Source organism: Macrobrachium rosenbergii, chromosome 39 (genome assembly GCF_040412425.1).
Source record: "Macrobrachium rosenbergii isolate ZJJX-2024 chromosome 39, ASM4041242v1, whole genome shotgun sequence".
NCBI lineage: Eukaryota > Metazoa > Arthropoda > Malacostraca > Decapoda > Palaemonidae > Macrobrachium > Macrobrachium rosenbergii.
Window position 1 is genome coordinate 12,725,794 of NC_089779.1, and position 27,627 is coordinate 12,753,420.

Here is a 27,627-nt window from a genome sequence, read left to right on the forward strand (position 1 = left end):
TGAGAACCATCAAATTCTATGAAGGCAGACAGTTTAGGATAGTCTCCTTCAAACTGTTTCCTCTTCACAGGCCAAAGGAGATTACAGGTATCCATGAACATGCACTTCTGCCAACAAACGAAGAGAGCCTGTGGTAATGTGATGAATAAAGAAGCAGAACAAGTGAGAAGGCAATCCCATAAAGTTGGGGTCCTTTAACAAAGTGAGTTTTAATTGTAATCAATGTTGATCTGCTTTCACCGCCATCTTTTTTATGTCATTTGAATTGTTGAAAGAGTTCTTTGCACAGATGTTAAGTTACATACTTGGCTTCAGTGAGTGGACATTTTCAGGAATTGATGGAATTTCTGCTGTCACTTTCACCACTCCTTACAACTCTTTTGCCATGACTTCATCGACAGCCAAAGCAGCTTAGGACAGCAACCACTGTCTAGACAATAGAGGCTCCCTTCTTTGAGCTGTGAATAACGAATGAAAATGGGAATCCTGGTGGAAAAATGGATGAGAAACCTTCAACATGAAGAAGCCAAAGAGGTGTTTCAGAAGGCCTGGAAACTACACTTTGGGACCAGAAAGCATTGAAGACGATTTGATTTGATGTGGCCCAAAAACTCCCAGCAGCTCCCTAAGAGACCAATGCCATTGAAGCCAGTTGCAGATTCTGTTGAATCTGTACCAGGTTGTCTTCGTCCAAGGAAAGGCGACTATCCCATTTAAAGAACTAGTAGGTGCCAGCGGACAGGTGAGGTTTGTGCAGCAAGACCTTAAACGATCTTTGCATGAATGCTACGTATGATTACGTCGTAGAAGCAAAAGTCCCCTATGCCAGTTCATGGAACAAATCTGACCCTGGCCCTTCTGGACTGTGTGGGAAGGAGGTAGGGTTAGCTTTATTGACTATCACTAACTTGTAAGGGCACTATTCCAGGGGACCAAGTACCCTGGTTGTGCCTGGAGGAAGCTGAGGTATCGGTGAACTAGCTTCCTGACTTGACTCCATGCCCGGTAGGATTCCTGTCTCAAAGTCATGTTGATTGAAGAGTTCTAGGAACTGAGGGACTCCGGAAATTGATTGTTGGACAGATCAAGGTAGATTCTTGACCAGAAGCCATCTAAAGCTAAAGTTAGTGAATCAGAACCAACCTGAACTGACCATACAAAGCCCAAGAGAGACCTCCAAGGTTAAGCCAAAGGGCAAGGCAGGCAGAGGGGCTCATCCACAACCTAAGGAGGTACCAAATCTCCGAAAGGTAAACCAGTGCTTCATATGAAACACCTCAGGAAAATAGATGGGGGAATGGCAGTTGGTCCAACAAAGAGTAAACTGCAGGACTGGTGGAACTCTGGAGACACTCCAGACCACCATCTCTGAAGAAACCAGTACCCATTAAACATCTAGATAAGAAAAACCCCAGATGAAGCACCCTGATTATCACTGGAGCTGGAATGCTGAAGATGACCAAGAGTAAAAGTAAAGCCAGGATCTGATGTGGCACAGGAATGTTCGACCTACCATACACAGTGAAAAGGCTTCTTGACAGCTTTTGAAAGGGGCTGCTGAAGAAAGTGTTCTTTGGGTCAGGCAAAGTACAAAAGTGTCTACGTCTGACAATCTGATGGTTTCTGTGGACGCTATGGTTCTAAAATGAAAAAGATAAAGTCAAAGAACTGTTAGCGTGGAGAATCTGAATATTGGGTTCTATCTTCTCAATGTTCTGGAATGAGGGAAAGCCAACAGAACCACCCCATTTGCTCCATTAAAACTTTGATGGTACTCTGCTTAGCTTGGAGGTTATTCCTCCAAGTCAGTCTCCTAATTAGGGTGGATAAATAGAGGACACAAACAAATGGATAAGACTACAAAGGGGAACTTGTATCCAAAAAAGACGATTGGTAGGTAAAACGGAGGACCTACAGACCCCAAGGCTCCATATTAATGGACCCCCATTCCACTCCCTGGAGGGGGCAGACAGAGTTTATAACTGGCCCAATTTGTGACCCTCACAGCTGGAGACCCAGTAGAAGACTTCCCGCAACTCACTGAAAATAAAACCAAGAAATGCAAGGCAGCAAGGCATAGTTAGAAAGTGCTGGACTTCCAAGAAACCAAGTAGTGCTGTTTCCTGGTTGATGCAGTAGCGCACCAATGCTGACCAGGCGATGGGAGCTGATGAGAGAACAGTCAGACCATGGGGAAGGTTGTAAGCTGATGAGAGGACATTCAGACCATAAAGAAGGCTGCAAGCTGACAGTGACAAGAAGGTCAAGATCCCTAACATGGCTAATCCAGCATCAGCAGAGAAGTGGCTTACAGAAGGACATGGCCATGAAAGAGAGGAACCTAAAGGAAAAGGAAAGGCAGTCCCATGGGGCATTGCCAAACCTGAACAGCTAACTTCTTTACAAAAGTGTAGTGGAGGCCACTCCCAAGGCTGACCATCCATAGTTATAGAGGCTAATTTGTAGGCTGATCATCAGTAGAAGTCAGGACAAGAGGAGAAGGGACTACATATCAGCAATGAAGGGAGCCAAGTTGGCAAGGAACTTCTCTGGATGAGGCTGGAAGCCCAAGCACCAGCCAAGAAGGATGGCTGTATACAATCTCTTACCGTTCTCCTGGTGCCTTGTTCACAAGGTTTTCACTTGGGTGGTGCCCTGTTCACTAGGTACCCAAGAAGTGATTCAGAAAAGTTGTTCACACCTGTAGGTCCAGATGGTATCTGTGTAGTAGACTGCCTTCTCACTTGCTAGGAAAAGGACTGGTTGTCATGGGTTGTACAGGCACAAATTTTAGGTGTATGAACATTTTAAGACTTATTATTTCTTAGGAAATGAGGAATCTGTAAGATTGGAAATGTAAACATCCTTTTCATAACTTTTCAAAATATTTGCATGTAGCATTGACAGAATAGTTTTTATTGTCTATTTTGGTTTGTGGAATATTGGGAGTGCTGCCTTATTAATTGTGTGTTTTTTGCTTTACAGTCTTTAGCAGAGACTTTCCTTAATCTGCCCAACCAACCTGCACAGTTACCTCCTGCCTTTGGAGCTGTTACTGCCAAGCCTGTGAAGGGGACCAAAGAATGGCACCAAAGTATATCTAATGAACTAAGAAACCACCTTGTACATAAGCTGTGAGTATTTAACACCGATGTACATTGTGACTTGTTTTGTCATTTAATTCCAATAAAAGGAATATTGTCTAGTTTGGTTATTTATTATGTGCAATTTGTTTATTGGGATGATTCATACACCATATACAAATATCTGCTGGGAATTTGATGTTTTTGTATAAAATTGCTATTTTTCATGTTATCCACTGTTGCTTAGGTAAATAATGCAAATGTAACTATAGAACAAACTAATATGTTTTAAATTGCTGGATAAGTAATGCCCTAATCTAATCAAATGAATTTATACTTTGCACTTGATTGTAATATATTGTATTTGTGTTTTCAGTGTGCAGGCCATATTTCCAACAACAGATCCTCAAGCAATGCTGGACAAGAGAATGCAAAATCTTGTTGCATATGCAAGAAAAGTTGAAGGTGACATGTTCGAAATGGCAAACTCACGGGTAAGTGTTACTCATTAGTCCTTTTTGCAGTAAACTGCACAAGGCCCACTGTAAATAATGCTCATCAACAGATACTGCTGGAGACTACTGAAAATTTTCTTGTCCTTAGCTGCCTTGTGCAGTCTTTTATACAGTATATCTTTAGCTCTCTTGTCGGCTCTTGTAATAACACAAATAATGACACAACACCATCAGGATGGAGAAAACGTAAAAGTTGAATTTTTTAGTGAAGGGACACAAATGGCACATCACACAAAATATGTAAAGGTGCTAATCTTGAAAGAGTTGCATGGAATAAGTCTACACACAACAGAGGAGCATAGACGAATGAGACGAGGCTGGATGATGTTTTCTTCCAGGATTTGGCAAGTTTTTTGGTAGGAGAATTACTGAATGGACTAGGCTATTTATGAATAGCAGGTGTTTATGAAAATCATGTTTTATTTGTAAGAAACATTGCCCCCAAGATTGATGGTTCAGCAAATCCTCACAGGCATTATGTAGACCAGTGCAAGCAACAGTATAGTTTCTCTCATTCCTACAAATAATCATTTAATCCAGTCACTTTTCTCTGATCCCACTGGCTAGCTGTATACTATTTTTTCCTGTGCGGGTGTATGCCGTGCAGTCTTATCCCCTCCTTTACATACTTCCATTCTTCACACCTACCTTCTAGTAATTGTGATGAGAAGAGGAGGGTGGTTAAGGACCTATCCAGTCTGTGTATTTTGTACAAGCATATACGTTAATGGTTTGGAATGGTGGTAGTGAACTTTCTGTTTTCCCCAAGTTTTGCTTTTAATACTGCACTGCTCTGCCAGCCAGCTGGTACCTCAGACTTCATGAGAATTTGTTGGAGGGATTGAAAGAGATTCTCTGGTGCCCAGCAAGACGTAAATTTCATAGTCAATCAATCTATCAAAAACTAAATTCTCCTATCACCCAATCTCAAAGGTTGTGTAGACCTTAGGTCAAGAAATATAAGGACAGTTTGGAGAAATCTTAGAATTTTTGAAGTAAACTTCATTCCCACAGGTCAGAGGGATAGACATCACCCTAGTCTGCATTAAAAATGCTTTTTTATTTTTTATTTTATATATTTTTTTAAGAGAAGGTAAAATTTTATTCTCAATATAGCCCCATGGTCATGGTGAGCCGAGTACATGTGCTCTGGTAGCAAGCTCCTTAACCCTCATGTTTACCTGTCTTAAGAGTTGTTAGGTACAATTTACAGCCCTGCATATAGTCCTGATGGCTTGTTATAGGCTTACAACTTTTGACCAGATCATCCTGTCTTGAATGTTAGTACTTCCTGAAATTATATGTTTAATTTACCAGCAGTTATTCAGGTTCCATCCTTCTTTTCTCCCAAGGTTTGTGATACACAAGAGTGAAACAGTGCTGGCTGGAGTCAAAAGTGATCTTGTCTGTAGATCTTGGAATGTTTTGCTTTACAAGATTCTGATGTTAAAAAGATCATGTTAAGGCATTTTTTTTAAACACTACAACACCTAAAAGGTGGTGGTCCAAAAATTTATACATGATTTACTGCTTGCTCCTTATTCTGCACTTTGGGAATTTAAAGGCATTTTGATAGATAAAAGATTTGTATATAATTATGTTAGCACTTTTTCTATATGGTGTCTATCAGTGCCCCATGTTGAACTGTCAAACTCCTTATTAAACCTTGGCCCACTACTTAGTCCCAAGTCCAAGTCATCATGCAGTTGCTATTTCCTTGTAATACTAGTGATTATTGTATAGTGATAATGTACTTTTTTAATTTTTTAAATTTCTTTTTCCATGGTACACACACTATTGCATTTTTATATCTAAGCCAAACTATACTAACATTTCTCATTCTCTTTTGTAGCCTGAATATTACCATCTCCTGGCTGAGAAAATTTACAAGATTCAGAAGGAGCTTGAAGAAAAAAGGCTGCAAAGAAAGAACTTACCTCGTGATGGGGTTGCTGGTCCTGGTGGCCCTGGTCCTGGTCCAGGTGGACCTGGACCTGGTGCAGGTCAAGGACCATGCCCGGCTCCTGCCCCATCTCAGGCCCCAACTCAAGGGACAGCACAAGCTCCTGTACCTTTACAACCTGGCCCCATGGTTCAGCCAGGGCAAATTCTTACTCCAACTACATCGGGAACACCTCCAATTGGTGAGTAAATGTGTTGAATTAGAGGTTTCTAAGAATAGTGATACGGGTATATCTTCATAATAACTTTGGAAAAAATCATTTGAGTGTTCCACACGTAAATTTTCAGTTAATACCCTATAATTTGTAAATGTAATAAGCAGCATTGTTGAACATTTTAAAATTTATTTATATGCCTTGGTCATTGTGTGTGTTAATGGAGCATTTTGTCTAGCTAACTATTTCAACTACCTGCCTCTCAAGATGCCATAATATTGGTACAAAGTTCACATTTTCATATAAATATGTTCAATTATATTTTTATATACTATTTTCCTGGCATTGAAGAATAAACATGAAAAAGTGACAATACTCTTTGAGTTGATGGCTTTGTTTTGGTTGGTGCATTGTGCACATTCATTTGTCGCAATGCATTGATTTAGCTTGACCAACTGGTACAGCATGTTGATAATTGTAGTTTTCTAATTCACTTTTTATAAGAATATGTTTTTTCATGTTTATTGGTTTTAGTAGTAATTAAGCTCTTCTGAAGTTCACATACCAGCAAACTGAAAAGCTTGGACAGATTACAAAGTAATACATTTGGTGCATATTGCCCAGCCATGTTGCATAGGCGTACAAATGAATGGAGTTACAGCTGTTGCAGTTATTTCAAGATTTTGATAGTACTGCAGTAATAATAATCTTCAGAATCTGAAAATATTTTGCACATTGTTACCAAGTATAAAAAAGTCGAGTAAGAATTTGTGAAGAAACTACCATGAAAAAATCAATGTAGTACAAAATTTCCACGTTGATTATAGCATTCTTGCTAGAGTACAATTACCAGGAAACCTTTTCAACATGCTGTAATTATGCTATTTTGAGCTAATAATGTTCCCTTAAAGTAGGGCTGATTGAGAAGAGCAGAAATACCAGTAAAATGTAACTCAGACTAAGTGACAACATTCAAAGGTCATATACCAGTGTTTTGGTTACTCTTCAGCAAAGATAATCTTCCTCTGGAGTTAGAATAGGCCATGAAAAAAAAAAAAGTGTTTTTGATGCTGGGAAATCCGATAATAAGAATAGGCCATGAAAAAAAAAGATTTTTTTGATGCTGGGAAATCCGATAATAAAACTGTACAAAAGCTGATAAATGGCACACCATCCTCTTTTGCTATACAGAACAGGGAGTTTTTGGGTGGAGCATACTCCTTTTGAATGTGATAAAAAATTTAGAATTGGAAGATTTACTGGTACCTTGAGTTATATGCAGTGCAAGTTGGTATGTACACAAGGAGAATGTCAGTAGATTTTTGTTTTAACTTGGGAAAGTAAATATTTCAAATGATGGTAGGATTAGAGAATAGGTGTTATGGAGTCGGTGCATAAAAAAAATTTAGTAGTGTGTGCAAATCATTAGGTGGTCACCAAATCTTCTCTTTGGAAGTGAAGTGTGAGTGTAGAATGCATATGAAAGAAGGTTAAGTTGTAGATATGAAAGTGTGTGTAGTATCTGTAGTATTGGAAGAACTGAAAGGGGAAGAAGGATAGTAAAAAGGTAAGAGTTGTTGCAAGGGATGCATAGATGGAGGGAAAGCATTATTGAAAGGGGGGCCGCACCGTCCAGGATTTGAGGGAGTGCGTAAACAGAGGTAAATGGGGTATGAAGCTTCTAGTGTTGTGGAAGTTTTCTGTGCTGGGAGTCCATCCATGATTCTTCAGTTCATGGTAAATCTTGAGGGTATTTAAAAACAATTCTGATGAAATTGCTTCTGTGGTGTCAGTAGACTTTCTTTTGAAGGCTGTGTTAGTTTGTTAGCCCCTCAGGTCAGTGAAAAGGTAGGGGGCCAGCCCTGCTGGATGGTAGTGGAATGTTATATCTTGCAACATTTTTTTTCAGTCATTCCATTTACAGTTTGTTCTTATGTTTTATAGAAAAGCACGTTTCCTGGTTTTTTTCTCATAGAAGGGGTGCGAGTGCTGCTATTTTTTGTTGTGGTGTTTCTGGTTACTACTCATGGTGTGAGAAATATGGATGGGAAAGAGTACAAAGTAAAGTATTAAGAAGTAAATCTCATGCATTCCCTAATATCAAAATTTAGATTACTATTTGCAAAGCTTACAAAGTAAGTAAAATATATCCCACCTTTTAGTGTGCTGTTCTGTTACCAAATGTGTTGATCAGCTCAGAAGCTCCAAGGCATCCTGAGCCCTCAGAAATTTGCAAATTTCTTGATTTTCAGTTTCCCATCTTTAATGGTTAACTAAACTTAACTTAGCTGTTTATATCCAATTTGTTGTATGTTTAATGGGCATGCCTTGATCTTGCAGGTCGACCTCCCCCTGGGCCTCGTGTACCTCACCCAGGAGGAAACCTTCCATTGCCTAACAGCCAAGCCTCACAGCCATCAACTGGTTGTCAAAATAATCAACAGATGAGCATAGGTCCTATTGCTGGTCCCATTACAACAACTGCTCCTACTACTGGCACGCCACAGTTTCCTGGTTCAGTCCCACACACAGACGGCATGCCTGGAGCTCCACGGCCTAACATTCCCCCACCTCCCTATAGTACTGCAAATGATACCCAGGCCATGAACCAAATTTCAAATCGCACCTCACCTGCCATACCTGTGTCTTCAGTGGCTGCTACTTTGGGCATCCCAATGAATAGCATGAGTTCACAGAGTACTGCAAGTTCTATCAGTAGTTTAACTTCTTCAGAAAATTCATTCCCACCAACCTCCCAACCAGGAATTATCACAACTAATGCAAACAGTGAGAATACTGTAGCCCTAACATCTATTCATACAAAAGACAATGCCATGGGGAATCAGTCTACGCCTTCAGAGATGACTGATGATAAGTCAGACATTAAACCTTGCCCTATGAATGTCAAGAGCGAGCCTGCTGAAATGCCAGCTGAAACTGAAGAATCAGAGGGAAAGGATATTAAGACTGAAATTAAATCTGAACCAATGGAAGTCAATACCTCATTAGAAGAGGTGAATGTCAAACAGGAACCATGTGTAAAAGATGAGCCCAAGACCCCAGTAACATGCACTCCAACTGAACCTGATAAAGCTGGTGAGGGACCAGCCATAGGTGATAAGCCTGCCAGTAGTGGTGTTGCCCCCAGGAGACCACCACCACCACCAACAAATCCAGCTCAAATTGTTTCACCACCAGCTCCAAAAGATCGAGCCCCTCTTTTCAAACCTGATGAGTTGCGGCAACACCTAGTCCCAACACTGGAGAAGTTGTACCGTCAGGATCCAGAGTCAATCCCCTTCAGGCAGCCAGTTGATCCCCAAGCCTTGGGCATCCCTGATTACTTTGACATCATCAAAAAGCCTATGGATTTGTCAACTATCAAACGGAAGTTAGACACAGGACACTATACAGATCCTTGGGATTATGTTGATGATGTTTGGCTTATGTTTGATAATGCTTGGATTTATAATAGGAAAACATCTCGTGTCTACAGATACTGCACAAAGGTTTGTAATTCTACAATATTAAGTATTTTCAGTACGAGTGTTAATCTTTATTTAGTTAGTTGCAATTTTATAAACGAGTCCAGGTTTGCACTGGATACTATTTAGTGAGCGATGATTTGATTGCTTTCCATAAGTGCTGTTTTCTAGGGAAAATTTGATTTTATGTTCTTGTAAACTTGAGAATGATTTTTTTTTTATATTGTGAACTTGTAAATTAGTTTTTTATGTATATATATTTTTAAATATCTTTACAATCAGCTTGCTGAGGTGTTTGAAGCAGAAATTGATCCAGTAATGCAGCAGCTTGGGTACTGCTGTGGACGAAAGTATACCTTCAACCCCCAGGTGTTGTGTTGCTATGGAAAGCAACTTTGTACTATTGTTCGTGATGCCAAATATTTCAGCTACCAAAACAGGTATGTATATTTCCATTCTATCCATCTTCATTGTCATGAATAATCTGTGAAATCTGTATTTATCATTTATTAATTTAAATCCAAATGTTCTGGGTTTTAAGCTGGTTTTGTTCAATTTTACCCCTGAGTGGGTTATCAAGTGATATTCAATTAAAACTTCTTTTATTCCTTTGCCAGGTATACTTACTGTGTCAAGTGTTTCAATGATATACAAGGAGACAGCATAACCTTAGGTGATGATCCCTCACAGCCAGCTTTGTAAGTATATTATTGGTGTTGATTTGGAAATGGTGTGGCTATGAACAAGTGGAATTTGTATACATTAAAATTATACATTAAAAAGTATTGTAAATTTGTAGGTTTGTCCAAGGCTAAGGTGATGAAAATATTTTTTCAAAGCAAAATATTCAATGATGTACCTAAAATTTTGCAGTTCTGGAAAACCAGTGAAATTGTGGGGGTTTTGAAGATGAAATAAGAAAAATATTAGATTTGCCTTTTTTTTTTAATTTTTATGGAAGAGTCATGAAGTATTTAGACTAGAATACTGTACTCCCATCCATCCATTTTTTTTTTTTTTTTTTTTTTTTTTTTTTTTTTGAAATATGTAGTTCTAAGTGTTTAGCTAAGCAGGTGCTTCAGATCTATCACGTCTTTGTTTTTACTACAGGACAATCAAGAAATCACAGTTTGTGGAAATGAAAAATGATGCTTTGGATTTAGAACCTTTAGTCGAGTGTCTTGATTGTGGTCGCAAACAGCATCAAATCTGTGTACTATATATGGAAAACATTTGGCCCCAAGGCTTTGTGTGTGATGGATGTCTTAGAAAAAAGAATCAGAAACGGAAAGAAAATAAATTTACTGCTAAGAAACTTCCAACTACTAAGCTAAGTAATTTTCTGGAGGCACGGGTAAACAACTTTTTAAAAAAGAAAGAAGCAGGTGCGGGGGAGGTCTATATCAGGGTTGTATCTTCTACGGATAAAGTTGTTGAAGTCAAAGGAGGCATGAAAACAAGGTAAGATCTCGTGTTTTTTTTTTTGTTTTTTTTTTTCATCATGTTATTGAAGGTCAGGCTGACCTCAGCTTAAAATGGGGTTTGGTTGAGGTAATTAAGAAGTTAAAAATTCAAAATAGCAAAAGTGGAAGTGACTTGTTTCAACATTGAAAATTACTCGGTGAAAATGATAATGCTTAGTAATGGCATTAGTATTAAAAACTAGTTTAATGGGACAAGCACTTGCGATAAAATGAATGATAAACTGTAATAATCCCAGAATAAGTTTTAAACTACACTAATTTTCTTGGTCACAAATTTAAACATACAGTATGTTTCCTGAGTTATCATACCTCAAGTAAGAAAGAATTCTCTATGCATGCTGTATAATCTGGATATGTAATTTAGTATTCTGGTTAAAGTTTGCTGTGTTAATTCAGTTCAGTGAAAGCCAGTAATTTAGCATAGACATTACTATGCACCTGAAGAGGTCCTCTGGGCCAAGACATTCAGTTCAGTTTCTTGTTAGCTCAAATATTTTCAGTTTTGTTTATTGCAACACACACGCACGCACACACCGTCCCAATTCAGTTTTTAGGAAGTTTTGTCATTTCAGATGCTTTGCTTCTCCCCTCCCCTTTTTCTATTCCCACTGTTAACTTTGTTCTTCAAACTCCTATTAGCTTTTAAGTGTTTGGTCTGAGCATAGGAGTATCTTCCTTTTCCAATTCCAAATTGGTAATAACCTGAGCATTAGCTTTATTCAGAGATTTGATACTGACAGTTTCATACAGTGACATGTCTTTTTCTCCCTTCTTGCTTAGAATATTTTTATAGGATGCAAAACACTTTCTATTTCTTGCAAAATTCAATGAGTTCCGATTGGGGTCAAAACATTAGTTACAGCGGTAAATTTATTTCAGGTCATCAAATTTTTCTTCATACTTTGACATGCCAGTTTGAAAATTCTTGTAGCTGGAGGGTTAACATTATAATTTAGATGAATGTCACAGATATGTAAGAAATAGCCAGGAACAGTACCTAAAATCATTACAGTCGTGGATTGGATTTTGTGGACCAATATTCTTTCTCTTGGAAAACCAGTCTTCGGACACTCGAAAGTCATCCATGCTTTCTTGTGTATGTAGCAGCATAACATTAGGCACTGATATTTTTGTGAGGGATGGGATTTTCAGAATGGGTGGTCATGAAAAATTTTAATATAAAGCAGAAACTCATCCTTGATGGTGTTTATATCTGCACTCATTCTCCCTACTAAATTATGTCATGAAGTGAACCATAATGCTGTATGGATAGCTAATATCCCTGTTGAAAGTAAAATGGTATACATCTTCAGAGCTGAGTCCTTAAGCCAATTCACCAGTAATTTTCGTGCATCAAATCATTCTGCTCTTCGTGATCATTGTTGGCATTGTTGATGTTAACTTTTTCATCTTTGAGGTCAGTGGAGATATTTGAATGCAAGAAACAAAATGACACTGCCTAACATTTTTTCAACATCAAAGGAACATGTAGGGTATATGTAAACTTAGATTTTTGTATGTAAAGGCAACATTAAACACAGATGAAGAAAAACAAATACACAACATTCTCACTTCCAAAAGTGTTGTCCAGCTTACAAGCTAATTAATATTATTTTTTCCTCCTATAGAGGATGATCTTGGTGTGCTTAACCTTGCCCCTTCCTTGTTATGGTCATACTCTTAATTTAATATGGTTCATTATATTGCATTTAAAATTTAATTCCAGGTTTGTGGATACTGGGCAGCTTTCTGCAGAGTTCCCATATCGTGCCAAAGCATTGTTTGCTTACGAAGACATTGATGGGCACGATGTTTGTTTCTTTGGTATGCATGTTCAGGAGTACGGCTCTGACAGCCCTTCTCCAAACACTCGGAGAGTGTATTTAGCATACCTGGATAGTGTACATTTCTTTAAGCCTAGGCAGTATAGGACTGCTGTCTACCATGAAATATTACTTGGTTACCTGGATTATGTTAAGCAATTAGGGTAAGTCTCTGTCATAACTGTTGGTAGTTTAATTTGTATGTGCTTATGGATGTTAGAGCATAATGATTTGGAATTTCAAAGCTTTTTTACACTAATACATTTAGTTTGTCGTTAATGCCATAGTCATGTGTTTGATTCATGAAATTTAAATATGCCAGTTGAAATTTGACTGGTATTTAAATTCCCCCAACCTCTTCCAATTTTTACATTATTTAGTGTAAAGTCAATTTTTTTCCTCTTGCAATTTGTATTAGGGTTCTTGTTGCATGTGTGAGCCAAGTTCAGAAAACTGTGCAGTTTTTAAGTTTACTCAGGATTTTGCACACAATTGTTCTAATGTATGATAATTTTTTTACCTCCAGGTACACAATGGCCCATATTTGGGCTTGTCCACCTTCAGAGGGGGATGATTACATTTTCCATTGTCACCCCAGTGATCAGAAGATTCCTAAACCAAAACGCCTGCAAGAATGGTACAAGAAGATGCTTGATAAAGGCATCATAGAAAGAATAGTTTTAGATTATAAGGATATACATAAACAGGCTTATGAGGACAACATGAAATCACCGGCAGAATTGCCATACTTTGAAGGTGACTTTTGGCCTAATGTCATGGAAGAGAGCATAAAGGAGTTGGACCAAGAAGAGGAAGAAAAAAGAAAACAGGAGGAGGCTGCAGCTGCAGAGGCAGCTGCTCAAGCAGCAATGGGTCAGGAGGAAGAAGAGGAGACCAGTCAGGATGGCAAGAAGAAAGGGCAAAAGAAGCAGAAAAATAAAAATAAGAACAAAAATCAGCAAAAGAACAAGTCCAAGAGTAAAAGCAGTGCAGCTGGCTGCAATGATTTAGCACAGAAAATCTTTGCAACAATGGAAAAGCACAAAGATGTCTTCTTTGTCATTAGGTTACATAGTGCCCAGAGTGCTGTCAGTTTACCACCCATACAAGACCCTGACCCTGTGATGGTATGTGATCTCATGGATGGCAGAGATGCCTTCCTCACTTTAGCAAGTGAACGCCACCTTGAGTTCTCTTCCTTACGACGAGCAAAATATTCTACCATGGTCATGATGTATGAATTGCATAACCAAAGCCAGGACAGGTTTGTGTACACGTGCAATAATTGTAAGGCCCATGTTGAAACTAGGTTCCATTGCCAGGAGTGTGATGACTTTGATCTTTGTGTGACTTGCTTCAAGAATGAGGGCCATCCTCACAGGATGATTAAACTGGGGCTTGACCTCGAAGACGGCTCTGCATCCACAGAGAACAAAAACCTCAACCCACAGGAGGCACGCAGGCAGTCTGTGCAGCGTTGTATACAGTCATTGGTGCATGCTTCTCAGTGCAGAGATGCAAATTGCAGGCTTCCATCATGCCAGAAGATGAAACGTGTTCTATCTCATACCAAGTCATGTAAGCAGAAAAGCAATGGTGGTTGTTCAATTTGTAAACAGCTTATTGCTCTGTGTTGTTACCATGCAAGAAATTGTAAAGAGCAGAGATGTGTTGTACCATATTGCTACAATATCAAGCAGAAATTGAGGCAGCAAGAAATGCAGCAGAGATTCCAGCAGCAACAGTTAATGAAGAGGAGAATGCAGCAGATGAATGCTCGCAGTATGCCTTCATTACCACAATCGAATCCTCCAACCTCACAGCCAGTACAAAGTCCCATCCACACTGCAACAGTGCCAGGCGTGAAACCAGCTACACAGGCACCACCACCCCCAAATGTTATGAAAGCAATTGCCCAGGTTAGTTTTATTTTCTAAGAGTTAAGTTAATTGTTAATCTAGTTAAAGATATATTTGGGAGGCAAAACAAATAATATTAGCTTTTTTTTATAGTGCAGGTATTCATAGAATTTCCAAGACAGTCATATAAACCGTTCGTGTTGCACGAAATTATGTATAAAGTAATTTTCATCTTTATTTGTTTACTTGAACTATCTTCTATGTGACTATGAGTTGATAGAGTTTTTATAGCTTCACCCCACATTTTTAGGCAACTGGAGGGTACACTAACTTGTACAGTTATGCAATTTTTGTTCACTAGTAATGATTAAGCACAGGTTAATCAATTTGCCTTTAACTGAATGTTAAAGGAATTTTGATTGTGAAAAGGGGATATTTAAGAGTAAAAATGGTACTTCATAAGATTTTTAGCATAAATGTTTGAAATATTTTGTAGGTCATTTCTTGAGTGGTTACATAGTGAACCTTGATTGGTACATTGTTGATGGAACTAAAGGTTCTTTACAGCATCCCTTCTGCCCCACATGCATGACCTTATGCTTATGACTTCCATCAGTTGCCTTTGGTCTCTTCTGTCCTAGCTTTCCATCTAATTTTCACAGGTCTCATTTAAGAATAAAGCCTTCGGGCAAGCCCTTTTAGTCTCAAAATGAAATGGGGGTCTCATTATATTAATGTATGATAGTTTTCTTATTAAACTGTTGTTGTTCATATGAAATACTACATACAGTGCAAAGGAGTATGTTCACTTAGTAATATAACACTAGCCGTAAATCAGTTGGGTTTCACATAACCATTAAATTATACAGAAACATGTTTTGTACGTTATTTGGAACTATTCATGTTTTAGCAACCTGTGTTTCTGTGGTTGTGTCAAAGTACAATATTGATTTGTTCTGTGATGTATGCTGTCAACAGAGTAGGTAATAGTTGAAATGGGATAGTATTCTACAAGTTTTATATATTACTAAGAGTTTCTGATGTTTTAGGTTCAGGAAGAAGCTGCAAGACAACAAGGCCCTGCCACAGCCGTAAGTTATGGCAAGGGTAATCCCGGTAATGGAGGGGTTAGCCAAACCCCGATGATGCCTCAGCACATGGCTCCCCAACAGCAAGTTCGTGCTCAGATGCCCATGGGCCCAATGCCTACCATGGGACCTCAGGTCACACATATGCCCCCTCTGGGTAAACCAAATATGATGCAGCAGCAACAGCAACAGCAGCAGCAGCAGCAACAACAACTGTCTCAGAACAGAGGACTTCCTGGCATGGAAATGTGGAATAAGTAAGTGGCGCCTTTTTTCTTCTTCTTCTTCTTCTTCTTCTTCTTCTTCTTCTTCTTCTTCTTCTTCTTCTTCTTCTTCTTCTTCTTCTTCTTCTTCTTCTTCCAGAAGTATTAGCTGGTGTAAGTCTGTTGTGAGTTATAACTCCTGGAAATTCATTTATTGTTTCATCTATATTTTGTAATTTGTATATGTTCCTTAAAAACAAGCATAAAGAAGAAATTAATGTTCATGATTATATATAAAAGTAATTGATGGAATTAATTCATAAAAGGGTAAAAGGGAGAGGAATATGATTACACAAATAACTAATAGAATTCACATATGAGGACATGGAATTCATTTATTAGGTCATTTGTTTATTTGGAATTATTTAGGACAAACCTTTGAAAAGTCATCAAAGGAACCTATTTTGTAATGTTACCTCCTGTTGGTTAGGTGTTCTGGGAAATATTCAGCAAATTGTTTCTTGATTTTCTAGTTACAGTGTGTTTAGGGAATCAAAATAAAGTTGTAGGAGTTTTATGCTTACGTGATGTTAGGTTTGTGTTATCTGACGTGATGATGAGGATGGTAATTCATGCAAAAATTTTTGTGCACTTTGCTCATTCAAGAAACAACAACAAAAAATGTTTAGGAAAGGTGTTAGTAATGGTCTGGTAATTTTTCAGGTACTCTAATCCAACTGGTATGCCAGGTCAACAGCAGCCTAATCAAGGCGGCATCAGACCAGGAATGATGAATCAGCCTAACCCGTTAGGCAACCCAGGACCCGGGCCTGGGCCTGGGTCAGCTCTAATGGGTCCTCCTGGTCAGCCAAATCAACCTGGTCAGCCTGTTCAACCAGGTCAGCCTGGAGGTCAGCCACAAAGAAATGCTACGCAAGCCTTACAGCAGCTCCTTCAAACTTTGAAGAATCCCTCAGGCCCCCACCAGCAGTCAGAAGTGTTACAAATACTCAAAACACATCCTCAGTTAATGGCAGCTTTCATTAGACATCGTCAGATTCAACAACAAAGTCAGCAGGCACAGCAACAGCAGCAGGCTCAGCAACAGCAGCAGCAGCAACAGCAGCAGCAGCAGCAGCAACAACAGCAACAGCAACAACAGCAGCAGCAGCAGCAGCAGCAGCAGCAGCAGCAGCAGCAGCAACAACAGCCCCAACCTGGGCCTGGAGGTCAACCTGGGATGATAACTCAAGGTGGAGCAGGAATGCAGAGCAGTGTACAGGGTTCTTTACAGCCAAACTTGCAATCAGGTGGGATGCAGCCAAATATTCAACCTGGGGGAATGCCAACACAAATGCAGGCTGGATTAGTAAGTCAGCAACCGCCTTTAGGTGTCCCTCCGACTCAAGCAAGTATGAATCAGCAGCAGTGGTACCAACAAAAGATTTTGATACGGCAACAGCAGCAACAACAGCAACCTCAGCCAGGAAATTTCCAACCACCTCAGGCACCTATGTATGCGCAGAGACGGCAAGTAAATTTCCAGCAGCATAATTTCCAGGGTGGTGATGGCCAATTTGGTCAAAGTTTCCCACAACAGCAGCAAATGATCATGCAGCCCCAGCAGATGAAACCTGTTCCGCCTTCAATGTCACCGCAGTCTGTTGCTCCTGGCATGATGCCTCCAGGCTCTGCAATGACCAACCCGTCCCCACAGCAGTTAATACAGTCAGTCACTTCTCCTCCTCCTAGTAATTTACCACAGACTGTCCGATCACCACAGCCCAATCCTTCACCACGTAACCATGGTCCAACCCCATCACCAAGAGCGGGACCAGTGCAATCGCCACATCACCCTGCACCTGTACATTCTCCGCACCATGGTAGCCAGCAGGGGCCAGGAATGGCTACTAGTGGGGGTCCAGGGGATTCAATGATGCTTTCCCAATTAGGAGCGGGAAGTGGACATCAAACTCACCAAGGCTTGCCTCCTATGCAGCCTGCCAATAATCAACAAATGGGAGGCATGGTGGCTACCTCTGAGGCAGATGTAACTCCACAAGACAAATTATCAAAGTTTGTGGAGACTTTATAGTACCAGTGTGCTACTTAGCCCTTGTAGATAGTATCTTGTACATATTTTGTAATTAAGTCTTGGATTCTCATACAGACGACAAATGTGATTGTTATTTTTGCAGTGCTTTGTATCTGCAAAATGGAAAATTATAATGCTTCTTTGAAGCGAACAATGAAAATTACTGTAAACTTGAGCTAAAAACTCATGCCAATTCCTTAAAAGACAATGTACTTGCCCATTATGGGTCTTTAGGCTTATGAGGAAGAGTTAGAAAATGAATTACAAGAAAGATAGAAAATTTTATTACAGTAACTTTGTACAACTTTGCATTAGTCATTATTTTTGGGCAGTTGCTGTCTTAATTTTGAAGAGTGCAAATAGGTCTTTTGCCAAGATATTAGCTAGATATGTTTTGTGCATTCTAGCTTGCTGAAATACTAAAGCAGGATGTACTGGGTTTGGGGGGATTGTGCCTGTACATTTCTGTATCATTCAACAAAGAACTCAGAAGGAGAATACAAATGTTAATAACTATTATGATTCCCCTCTGTCCCAACATCCCTCATGTGCAGAAGACCAGAGTGCGGGCACAACCTCTACAGTAACCTCCCTTCATCTTCGACATTCCCTATAGGTAAATCACACATGCCCAAGGGAGGTATGCTGTCTCTGCCAGCACTGTCTTTTTATTTGACAGTCGAGGGTGACAGGGCAGCAGGGGAAAGTGTTCATGTGCAGCAGACCTGAGCGATAGCTGCTGCTACTATCACCCCGCAACAAACTCGTACACATTGCCTCTGTTATCCCAGTCGACCATTTACCTATTGAAGGGGAGACAAAGGGATTGACTGTATGGCCTAATGGTAGGTATATGGGCAGGGGGAGTGGCAGCCAGTTTTCCTCCCGTCTTGACGCGTCACCCACCTGTCCTCAAAACTTTAATTTATTTCTTTAAAGATTTGATAAGTTTGTTTTTCCAACGCTCAACGTGATGTATGTATGTAAATTGTTGATTGTATTGTCTAACAACACCTGCTCATTGGAAGTTCCCTGTTCTTGTCCTATGTAATTGTACTTTAAATGGGCATATAAAATTTTTTAACTGTCAGGTCCCCCACTTTGTTATGTTGAATGTTGACCAATGAGGATGTGTTGAACAGAGGATTTGATTATTTTATAATAAATATATGATGAAAATGGATTTTCATTTAGATCTCCTAGTTTATGCTTAAGTTCAAAGTAATAATAATTTCATCTGACTTGAACTGAAAATACACAGTACTTTTCATATACCTACCATTGTTGTAAGAGAGCTTGTTATCCTGTAAATTGAGACCACAGTAAAAACATTATTTGCTATGCATTTTTTATTTAATACGAAGTCCAGAAGGTAACGGAGAGCGCCTTAATTAAATCACGCTAGAATGTAGTTTAATGCAGCATAATCAACTAAAGTCCATGCTGTTATTAAGCAGTTCAGTAAAATTTATCAATAAAAGTATTTAAATAAAGTTTAAAAGCAATAGTGTTCACTTGAGCATGAAACAAAATGTCTGCGTGGTCAACTGAGTCTGTCCATAAATAAGTTTCTGTTGAATTGGGTTTGGGTAGATGATCATTAGATGGAAGCAGAAGTGAAAAATATTCATATTTTGTTCTTAATAGATTTTACACTTAACAATTACTACTGTATTAAGATACAGGTTTAACCTCTCGAAGTGCAAGAAAAGTTTGGTCCCCAAGTAATTTCTTAGATATAATTGTAATTACTCCACTGAATAGACGTTTATGATGTGAAGCATTTTCTTTCATTTTTTTTAACAAGTTTGATCACGAATACGACGAGCTGTAAAAGAAAGTGTTGCAAATAAAATTCTGACCAAAGAATCTTTGAATACTTAAGTAATATAAAACAAATTTTGATTTTATCAGCTTCTTAAAAATTAAGCTTATAACAATTTCTTATTACAGAAATATTAGAGATCCCATTGATCAGGATCTAAGTTCAATGTCGGTTGCAAGTACTTGCGTTTGATTAATGTCGGTCAGCTCTGCTGCTGCTAGAGAAATTCGAAGCCGACAAATACACTAAAGAGGAAAAGAATTACAATAGAGAAGCAAATATCTTGGAAGGGAAATGCGAGAACGTAGCAATGGAAGGGTATTGTGTACGCTAAAGTATTTAAACTGATTTCAGTTACAAAAGTGGGAAACTGCACAAGGTTGAATTACAAAATGCATGTTAACATTGTTAAAATACAGCATTGTAAGCAAGATTTTGTTACAGAACTAAAATACCAATACCAGTCAGATGAAAGAGTTGAAATGCCAGTTATTGCTGTCAGACATTCTATTGTGATCCATCATTAATGACCAAATTTCTCTCATTCTTGCAGGTGGTGTGCTGTCATTGCATAGTTTGTGCTACTGTGATTATGACCAAAATTGTCTTTTGAATGACATCAGGTGCTGCACCTTTTTGTTTAACAGACAACAAAACCTGCCTCACTTTTTATGTCTATGGAGGTGTTAACAGCTATACAAAATTTTCCTTAGACAAATTTGTCAAGTATTACAAGTGTTCATCACTAATTCATTACTCTAATTAAATCATCTTTTAATTCGTTTTCACCTTTAGTAGTGATAAATGTGATTGTTATACAAAACCCGTTTATCATGATTAGCTTTATTCCATGTAAAATGGACCCAGCTATTACCAACTGTAAGAAGTTCCACTGCATGTCCAGCCCCGAGTCGACTGTCACAGAACGTGCCACACTAATTTATATGTGTAGCTCTGGTTGTTTTGGAGTATGTGCTGATAGTCCAAGCTTTCATCAAGTTTTTTCTGCTGTTTTATCCATATCTTTATGTTTTCACATTTTTGGAAGTAGCCCACATATTTATTCTATCCCCATTAATGTGTTTAAGGGTTTAGTGAGTTTCTCTTTGCATCCCTGTTGCTTTAGTCTTTTAATTCATTTTGTATCTTGGCTTGTATAGAGTAACTTTTGCCCTCCAACTCCCATTTTTCACCATATTAAAGAGCTGAATGGCCAGAAGTGCCCCAGTGCTTAGCTGGACAGTCTAGATTTTATAAACCAAGTTGATGGCATTCATGAGAACTTCAGTTGGTCCCAAAGTGTGGCTAAATGGGGATTTACAAGTTATGCCTCCTGTGGTTGTGTTTGCCTGGCCCTTGTATTCATCCTTCCTTCTTTTTGAGGTGCTGAATGGGACCTTCTTGAGACTATTTTGTTCTGGCCACAGGTTCCTGATTGGTAACAGATGTTTTTCAGGATGTCCTACCCCAGCTCAAGAGCAATGTCCTCAGGGTTCAAGTGCTCTTTGCTTCTCTGCTATTCAACTTTATCAGGAAGCATGTTTTTCTAGAAAAACCTGGTTTTACACCTCAGTTGTCTGGCGTGTGTACTATCTTGCGTATTTTCTGTTGCATCCATACCCTCAGCAGCTACCTGGATCTACAGTTGTCACTGGCTCCACTGTTTGCCATCTACGGGAATTGGACTTCTGATTCTAGACCTTTTCTCTTCAGAGGCTCTTCTCTTTTGTTAAATGCAATTCAGGTTAATAGGTTCTGTACAGCAAACTCTTCCAAACAATTTTTTATACAAACCCATAGTATGGCTGGTGGTGGGCTGGCATGTGCAATGGAATCTGTCTTCTTTTAACACCAAAAGTTAGTGTAGCTGTGTCTGTTTTACATGGATTAATGATTAATTTTTATGAGTAATGGGTTTGTATAAAAAATTGCTTTTAAAAAACTTTTTATGCTTTAACAAGCACTTGCCCATAACCAGCCTCTGTCCTCAGGATCATTAGCCTCATGGTTAGCAGTTACTAATTGTAAATGGTAAGCATGCACCTTTATTTCTCTAAGCAGAATGCTTCTTAGCAACTGTCAGCAGTTGTTGCAGTGTAGATGTTTTATTATGTATTTTGACATACTGTATACTGTTTTGGTTGAGCTAATTAGGAATACTGCCTACTACTCATTAACCAGTGGTTGGTTAATAGGTGCTGGATAACCTTAATAGATTCCAGCAATTGGCCTTAAGGCCCAAATCTCAGAATCTATTAATCATTCAATGGGTGGTTAATTAATGATCTAAATTTGTTTTATGCTTTAGCTTGTAGAGTATATTTGTTGTATTACAACCCACATTAATCACATATAGTATATGACTTTTTTTGTGCCAAATTTTTTCAGATTCATCAATCATTTGTCAGACAAACATAAGAGAGTCTCTCCCAGCTTGAACCCAAAGCATTGTTAACATTTAACACCCATGCATTTGTTCATGCTGGAATAGAAACCATATCAGTTTATGTAAGAGTATTCCTTGGTATAAGCTGGAACAATTGTTGAAATTTGGTAACAGGTGAGTGGGGCAAATTATCCACCTGCCTGCCATGTCCCAGCACTTGTTCTTCAGTTGTTATTGACTGAAGACTTGTTGCGGAGCTCTCACCAACTGCAAGTTGAAGCTTTGCCCTACCTTTTTCTGTATGTATAATGAAGCAATTTTAAATACATCAAGGATGAACAGAAAAATGAAGATTGCTGGTTTGCAGGACTTTGGCAAATTTGTGGCCACTGTATGTCCTCTGGGTTGGTGGATTATTTCATCTTGTAGTGATAGGTCCTGCAGCCCCATTTCTCGCTGTAAGGAGGGTGCAGTCTGGTCTCCTTTGCAGTGGAAGAGATTTGCAAGAAACAGACGAGGCCAAGAAGTGACTCCAGAAGTGGCGGTTGGGTGGTTGGGGGGGGGGCGCCGGGTAGATACTCTACCTTTGACACTATCGAACATTTTCGGCTCATTCCTCCTAGATTCTCCTACACCCATCCCTGTCCCCTTCAGCTTGTCCTCTGGCTCAGTCCAAAAGGGGTGCAGGTGTGAAGGTGTGAAGGTAGGGGATTGGCGCATAGTCTTCAGCAGATGAGGCCTGCATGGAGTTCATCACCACCTACCCATGTTTTGCTGGAGTACCTACAGATGTGGCTGTCCCTTGGTATTCTAGATCACTCATCATTTGCTACTTTTCTGGATCACTCAGCTGTGGGGTTACCTGCTCCCATTGCTGCAGTTTTTGCTGTTCCTGCTAAGGAGCCAGATTTGGTTGAGCTTCTCACAGAAGTCATACTGCCTATGGGAGATACCTTTGTGGTACTGAACACAGATCATATTCTAAAAGCACTGAATGTATGTTGAGTGGTCTAAGACCTCTCTGATCTGCAAGGTCTTTTGGTGTCTTGGTAGACCCGTTCACAATGAACCTGACTCACAAGTTTCCATGTACTGTTTAACTTAGCTGGACTCGGCAGCGTAGAAGAAGGACGCAATGATAAATGTTTGGGACGACCTCAGCATCATCTTTTTTCCATGTTCAGTTTCATGAGCCAGCTACTTTTCCTTGACATGTAGAAGTTATTCACTATGGTGAGTTGTTTTGGAAAAAGCAGCCGCAGTCATTGCAGGGTCTTGCAGGATCAGCTAGCAGCCTCTACCAGGCCAAGTGGAACCTATTCTACATTTGGTGTAGTGAAAAGGCTATTATTGTCATCAACTTTACTGTACCCTTTATTGCCAACTTCTTTCCCCTTATACTGACACAGAAAGCTGTCCATCTCTGCCCTCAAAAGATACAGGTCCACTTTCTCACAAGTTTGTGAACTTTGTGGGCTTGGAGTGAATTCTAGATTGGAATTAAAGACCTTGCACAGCCTAGTGTACCTAAACAGTCACTGGGGCAGAGGGGCAAACTAACTCCAAAGAAAAGAACATCCTATTTATATTAATTCAAAGACAGCAATTTTTCCTGAATTACGTTTCATAGCTACTGTGTACAAACCTTCATCTTATTTTGTAAGTAAAGCTGACCACTTTTGTCACAGCCAGTAGATTTTGGGGTGTACAGTTGCAATTCCAAAAGGATCCAGGATATTGACAGAGAAGTGAAACTGATGTTGCAGAAACGTGATCTAAGAGGCGAGGGATGGATTTCCTGGATTCTATCCTACTATTGTCTGTTTGTGGTGAAGGTGACAGGAGGATGGTGACCAATCATTGACCCCAGCCAGCTAAATGAGTTTGTGACAAACCCTTCAGGATTGAGACTGGAGTCATTGCATCAGTCCAATAGGAAGGGGAAGTGCCCGGCATTCATGGACATCAGGAATGCATATTTACGCATCTGTAATCACCCAGCGTCAAGGAAATACCTCTCTTCATTTGGGAAGTGAATGTATTCCAGTATTGAGTCCTGGCAACTGCTCTGTAATTATTTATCCAACCTTGACACCAAAGGCAGCATGGCTGCAGGGATTGGCTAGACTTTGGAGATATGTGGATGAGTGGCTTGTGAAAGTGTCAGCAACAGCAGAATTGCAACAAAATCTTGCCCTGTTATGACAATTGTTAAACCCTCGAATTCCATGTCAAGGTAGGATCATTAACATAAAAGTAGAACTAGTTCACTTTACAGTGAAGATCAGGAGGACATCATCCTAGAGCCAGTTATTCTGACAAAGTCCACTTTAAAGATATGACGCCATCCACAGTTTCCTCTATGTACCAGAGGGCTTAAGAATATGCAGTCCAGACTACATAAAAAGCGAGTTCATTAATACAAGAGTTAATTACTAATAATCTGTAATCCTATACATTCATTTTTTTTTAAATTGTGTGAATATAACTGTGCCTTCTGTAATGCTTAATCAGAAAAAAAGATTGGATAAATAACACACTGTCTTCTTTTTCATGAAGCTTTTTAAGTATTGTTTTATTTTGAAAGAATCAATATAAGGTTATTGTTTTAAATGTAACAGTACACTGAAAAACATGTTAACTGAAAAATACCCATAGGATAAAAAAATAACGTGATATACAGTATCTCAGGTTCAGAATGTAATATAATTTACTTTGGCCAGACATCTAAGGTTTAATTTAACAACCAAGCAATGTAAAAATGCACTTTATTGTCTTATAAATAAAGACTTGGCTTAACTCAGGCCATAGAAATGACTGGCAAAGTCCTATGCAGTACCTGAGAAACATCCTTAAACTGTGCAAAAGGGGGAAATTTGAATTTAAGCCTTAGTCTGTTTTCAATTGACTATATTTTCTTCTTTTTGTAAAACCAATTTATCTGAGGTCATCAAGAAGCCGACCTCATAGGGAGCTCTTATTTTTTATAAATTCAAGGCATCAGAGTATAGAGGGATGAATAAATTTGTTTGTATCTGTGTTGTGTATTGTTTTTGTGTTTTTTAAATTCCGCCACAAGAGTTTTTATTTCAATGTGAATCTGATAATGTCAGTAAGACGAGAAATGAGAAATATATCAAACCTGATGAGGGCAGGGAATCATTGTCTGTATGGAGTGTTTGTGGGTATAGAAAAGTGGATGAGAAAATAAAAACAGTAAGTAGTGGGGTGAAGAACTGAGAGATATAGTGAAGCAAAAAGCAAAACACAAATAATGAAATGGGCTGTCCATGAAGGGGCATTTGCATGACAAAAGAGATTGTATACTGGTGTGCATGAGGATGGATAGAGTTTCTGAGGGGAAAGTGAAAGAGAAACAGAAGGAAAGAACTTTGCAAGCAATGGGAATAGAGGATGAATTGAATCAAGAATTTTAGGGAGAATAATGAGTAAAGGGGTCTGCAACAAAAATGCAAATGGAGAAAGGTTATCTTTGGTTGATGGAATTAGTGTTTTGCAGATTTGTTGAATGTGAAGGGTGAAAGAGAGGGAGAGCTGAATGAGTAAGATTGGGAGAGGTTAAGATAAGTCTGAGAATGCCTATATGAGTGACTGATTAGATGTAAGGAGGGGATTACAAGTAAAAAACAAAAGTGTGTTGCTGAAAGTGTCATTGAGTAGTTGATCAAGGTGGGAAAAATAGAGTACAAGAGGTTGGTGAAAAGAGCTGATAATTCAGAAGTTTAGGAGGGAAGAGGGAATAAGAGCTGAGAAGGGTTGAATAACAGAAGTAGGAGGGTTACTGGAGAAGAAAGACTTTTGATATCCAATTTAACATCCAAGAAGCATAGATATCCATCAGCACTGAGCGATTCAGTGTATGTAGGGCTTTTGATGCATTACAGATAAGCTTTCCCAATGTTGTGGAAATTTTCTACAAAGGAGGTTCATCTGCAATTTTGTAATTAAAGTATGAATGAGGCAGCGACCATTGCCTTGTTTGTCATTTTTCTCTGTAGCCATCACCTACTAGGAAAAACTTATACACACACACACATATATATATACATATATATATGTATGTATATATATATATATATATATATATATATATATATATATATATATATATATATATATATATATATATATATGTGTGTGTGTGTGTGTAAAGAGAGAGAGCAGGTTACTAGTGACATTTAAAGGATTAATGTTCACAATTTTGCCTACTTATGTGATATCCTTCTTAATGTTTCACTATAAAACAAATGAAACTGAAAAAAAAAAATCTATTTTCTCCAAAAATAATTCTGGTATGAGAGAGAGAGAGAGAGAGAGAGAGAGAGAGAGAGAGAGAGAGAGAGAGAGAGAGAGAGAGAGAGGGAATGTATTTAACTGTTCAATGTACGGCCATAGAGGAAAATTTAATATAGAATGTCTAGAGAATCTTACATAGTCTGCTTCTTTTATTTTAAACTAAAAGTTAAAATATGGTGCAATAGAGAGAGGACTGTAAAAACACAATACTGCATACATGCTTGGTTACAAGGAACTATGTAAAATGGCTAATTAATGGTAAATCCTTGACACAACAGGTAAATGTTTCAGGATATCTAAGACCAGAGTGCCTAAGATATAGATGTGTTGTCTATGCGTGTTCGTGTGTAGACCTGTGATACTGAATATTTGGTTTGTCTTTCGTCCTGTCTGGTCATATGCTTAACATTTCGTTTGGTCCTCACCTCATTATTTGTTTTTCTTTGTTTATGTAATGTTTACCTTTATCGGTGAAGGATTGTAATCAACACTCAAAAAAGGTGATTCATAAGCTGTGCCACAAAACATTTTAATAGAAACTTCCATTTTACATTTCTGTCAACTGCGTAGTGATGCTAATATTATCATTTCTGGTAATTTTCATTAGTAAATGAAAATAAAGGAGAGCAAACGTGGGAAAGGTAAGGGTTGTAATCTATAGTCTATTAAACAATCAACAGGAATTGCTAGTTGGAAGTTTAGTAAATCAATACTACCAGTTTTTAATCCCATGTAACTATAGCATGCTAATAATAAAGGCGTAAACTTCAAGGACTGTACGTTGAGTTACAAAGCTTCGTTGAACTTGGAAGTAATTCTACTGAGAGGGGAAAACAAAATTGTATCAAAGAGTCACAGACCTCACATTATCTGGAAGATTTTTTCATCTCCGATTTTGTCAATAAATGACAGGAATGGCAGCTATTGATTTTTCACTGTTAATTGCCATTTCATTCATTACCATTATTTACATTTTTTTTTATCCAAGAGTACATGGTCTATGGAGATCATGGGAAAGTGGGCAGGCAATAATTAATGATAACAAAGTAAACAAACAGTTTCTTAAATATGCTATGTTGATCGTGAAATTTGTCAGTACGCAATTTTGTAACGAGAAATGTCCTTAAAAGCTCTGAGTTTGAGTTCAAGGTAGCTAGTAAATATATGATAATTTTTAATTAATGAATAGTATGAACAGATGTAGGATACTCCAATTTAATGAGAATAACTTTCCGTATACAAATTTATTTGCATTAACCGCATCCACGAAACAACAACTGTGACAGTAGAGTAGTTTAATGGGCAGCACCTTCAGTAAGTCATTTTGTGTCAGGGTAATATCTTACG

At 38.6% G+C, this 27,627-nt stretch overlaps 2 protein-coding genes across 4 annotated transcripts in view; both read left to right on the forward strand.

Annotated features, from left to right (window-relative positions):
* Positions 1 to 18,931, forward strand: part of nej (nejire) — a 37,497-nt gene extending 18,566 nt beyond the window's left edge. For both annotated transcript variants that reach the window (XM_067082582.1, XM_067082583.1), the window contains exons 5-15: positions 2,986 to 3,134; positions 3,460 to 3,577; positions 5,451 to 5,742; positions 8,056 to 9,224; positions 9,483 to 9,640; positions 9,818 to 9,898; positions 10,311 to 10,661; positions 12,411 to 12,671; positions 13,034 to 14,426; positions 15,416 to 15,711; positions 16,381 to 18,931. In XM_067082582.1, coding sequence (XP_066938683.1) covers positions 2,986 to 3,134; positions 3,460 to 3,577; positions 5,451 to 5,742; positions 8,056 to 9,224; positions 9,483 to 9,640; positions 9,818 to 9,898; positions 10,311 to 10,661; positions 12,411 to 12,671; positions 13,034 to 14,426; positions 15,416 to 15,711; positions 16,381 to 17,752 — 5,640 coding nt within the window. In that variant the 3' untranslated portion in view covers positions 17,753 to 18,931. The remainder of the gene's footprint in view (positions 1 to 2,985; positions 3,135 to 3,459; positions 3,578 to 5,450; positions 5,743 to 8,055; positions 9,225 to 9,482; positions 9,641 to 9,817; positions 9,899 to 10,310; positions 10,662 to 12,410; positions 12,672 to 13,033; positions 14,427 to 15,415; positions 15,712 to 16,380) is intronic.
* An 8,552-nt stretch (positions 18,932 to 27,483) lies between these two features.
* gry (trafficking protein particle complex subunit 11 gry) overlaps positions 27,484 to 27,627 on the forward strand; it is a 44,623-nt gene continuing 44,479 nt past the window's right edge. Inside the window, exon 1 of one of the 2 annotated variants that reach the window (XM_067082584.1) lies at positions 27,484 to 27,594. The gene's annotated coding sequence lies outside the window, so the exon portion shown is untranslated. Of the gene's footprint in view, positions 27,615 to 27,627 lie in introns of both variants that reach the window. The other variant, XM_067082585.1, reaches the window with a different exon arrangement.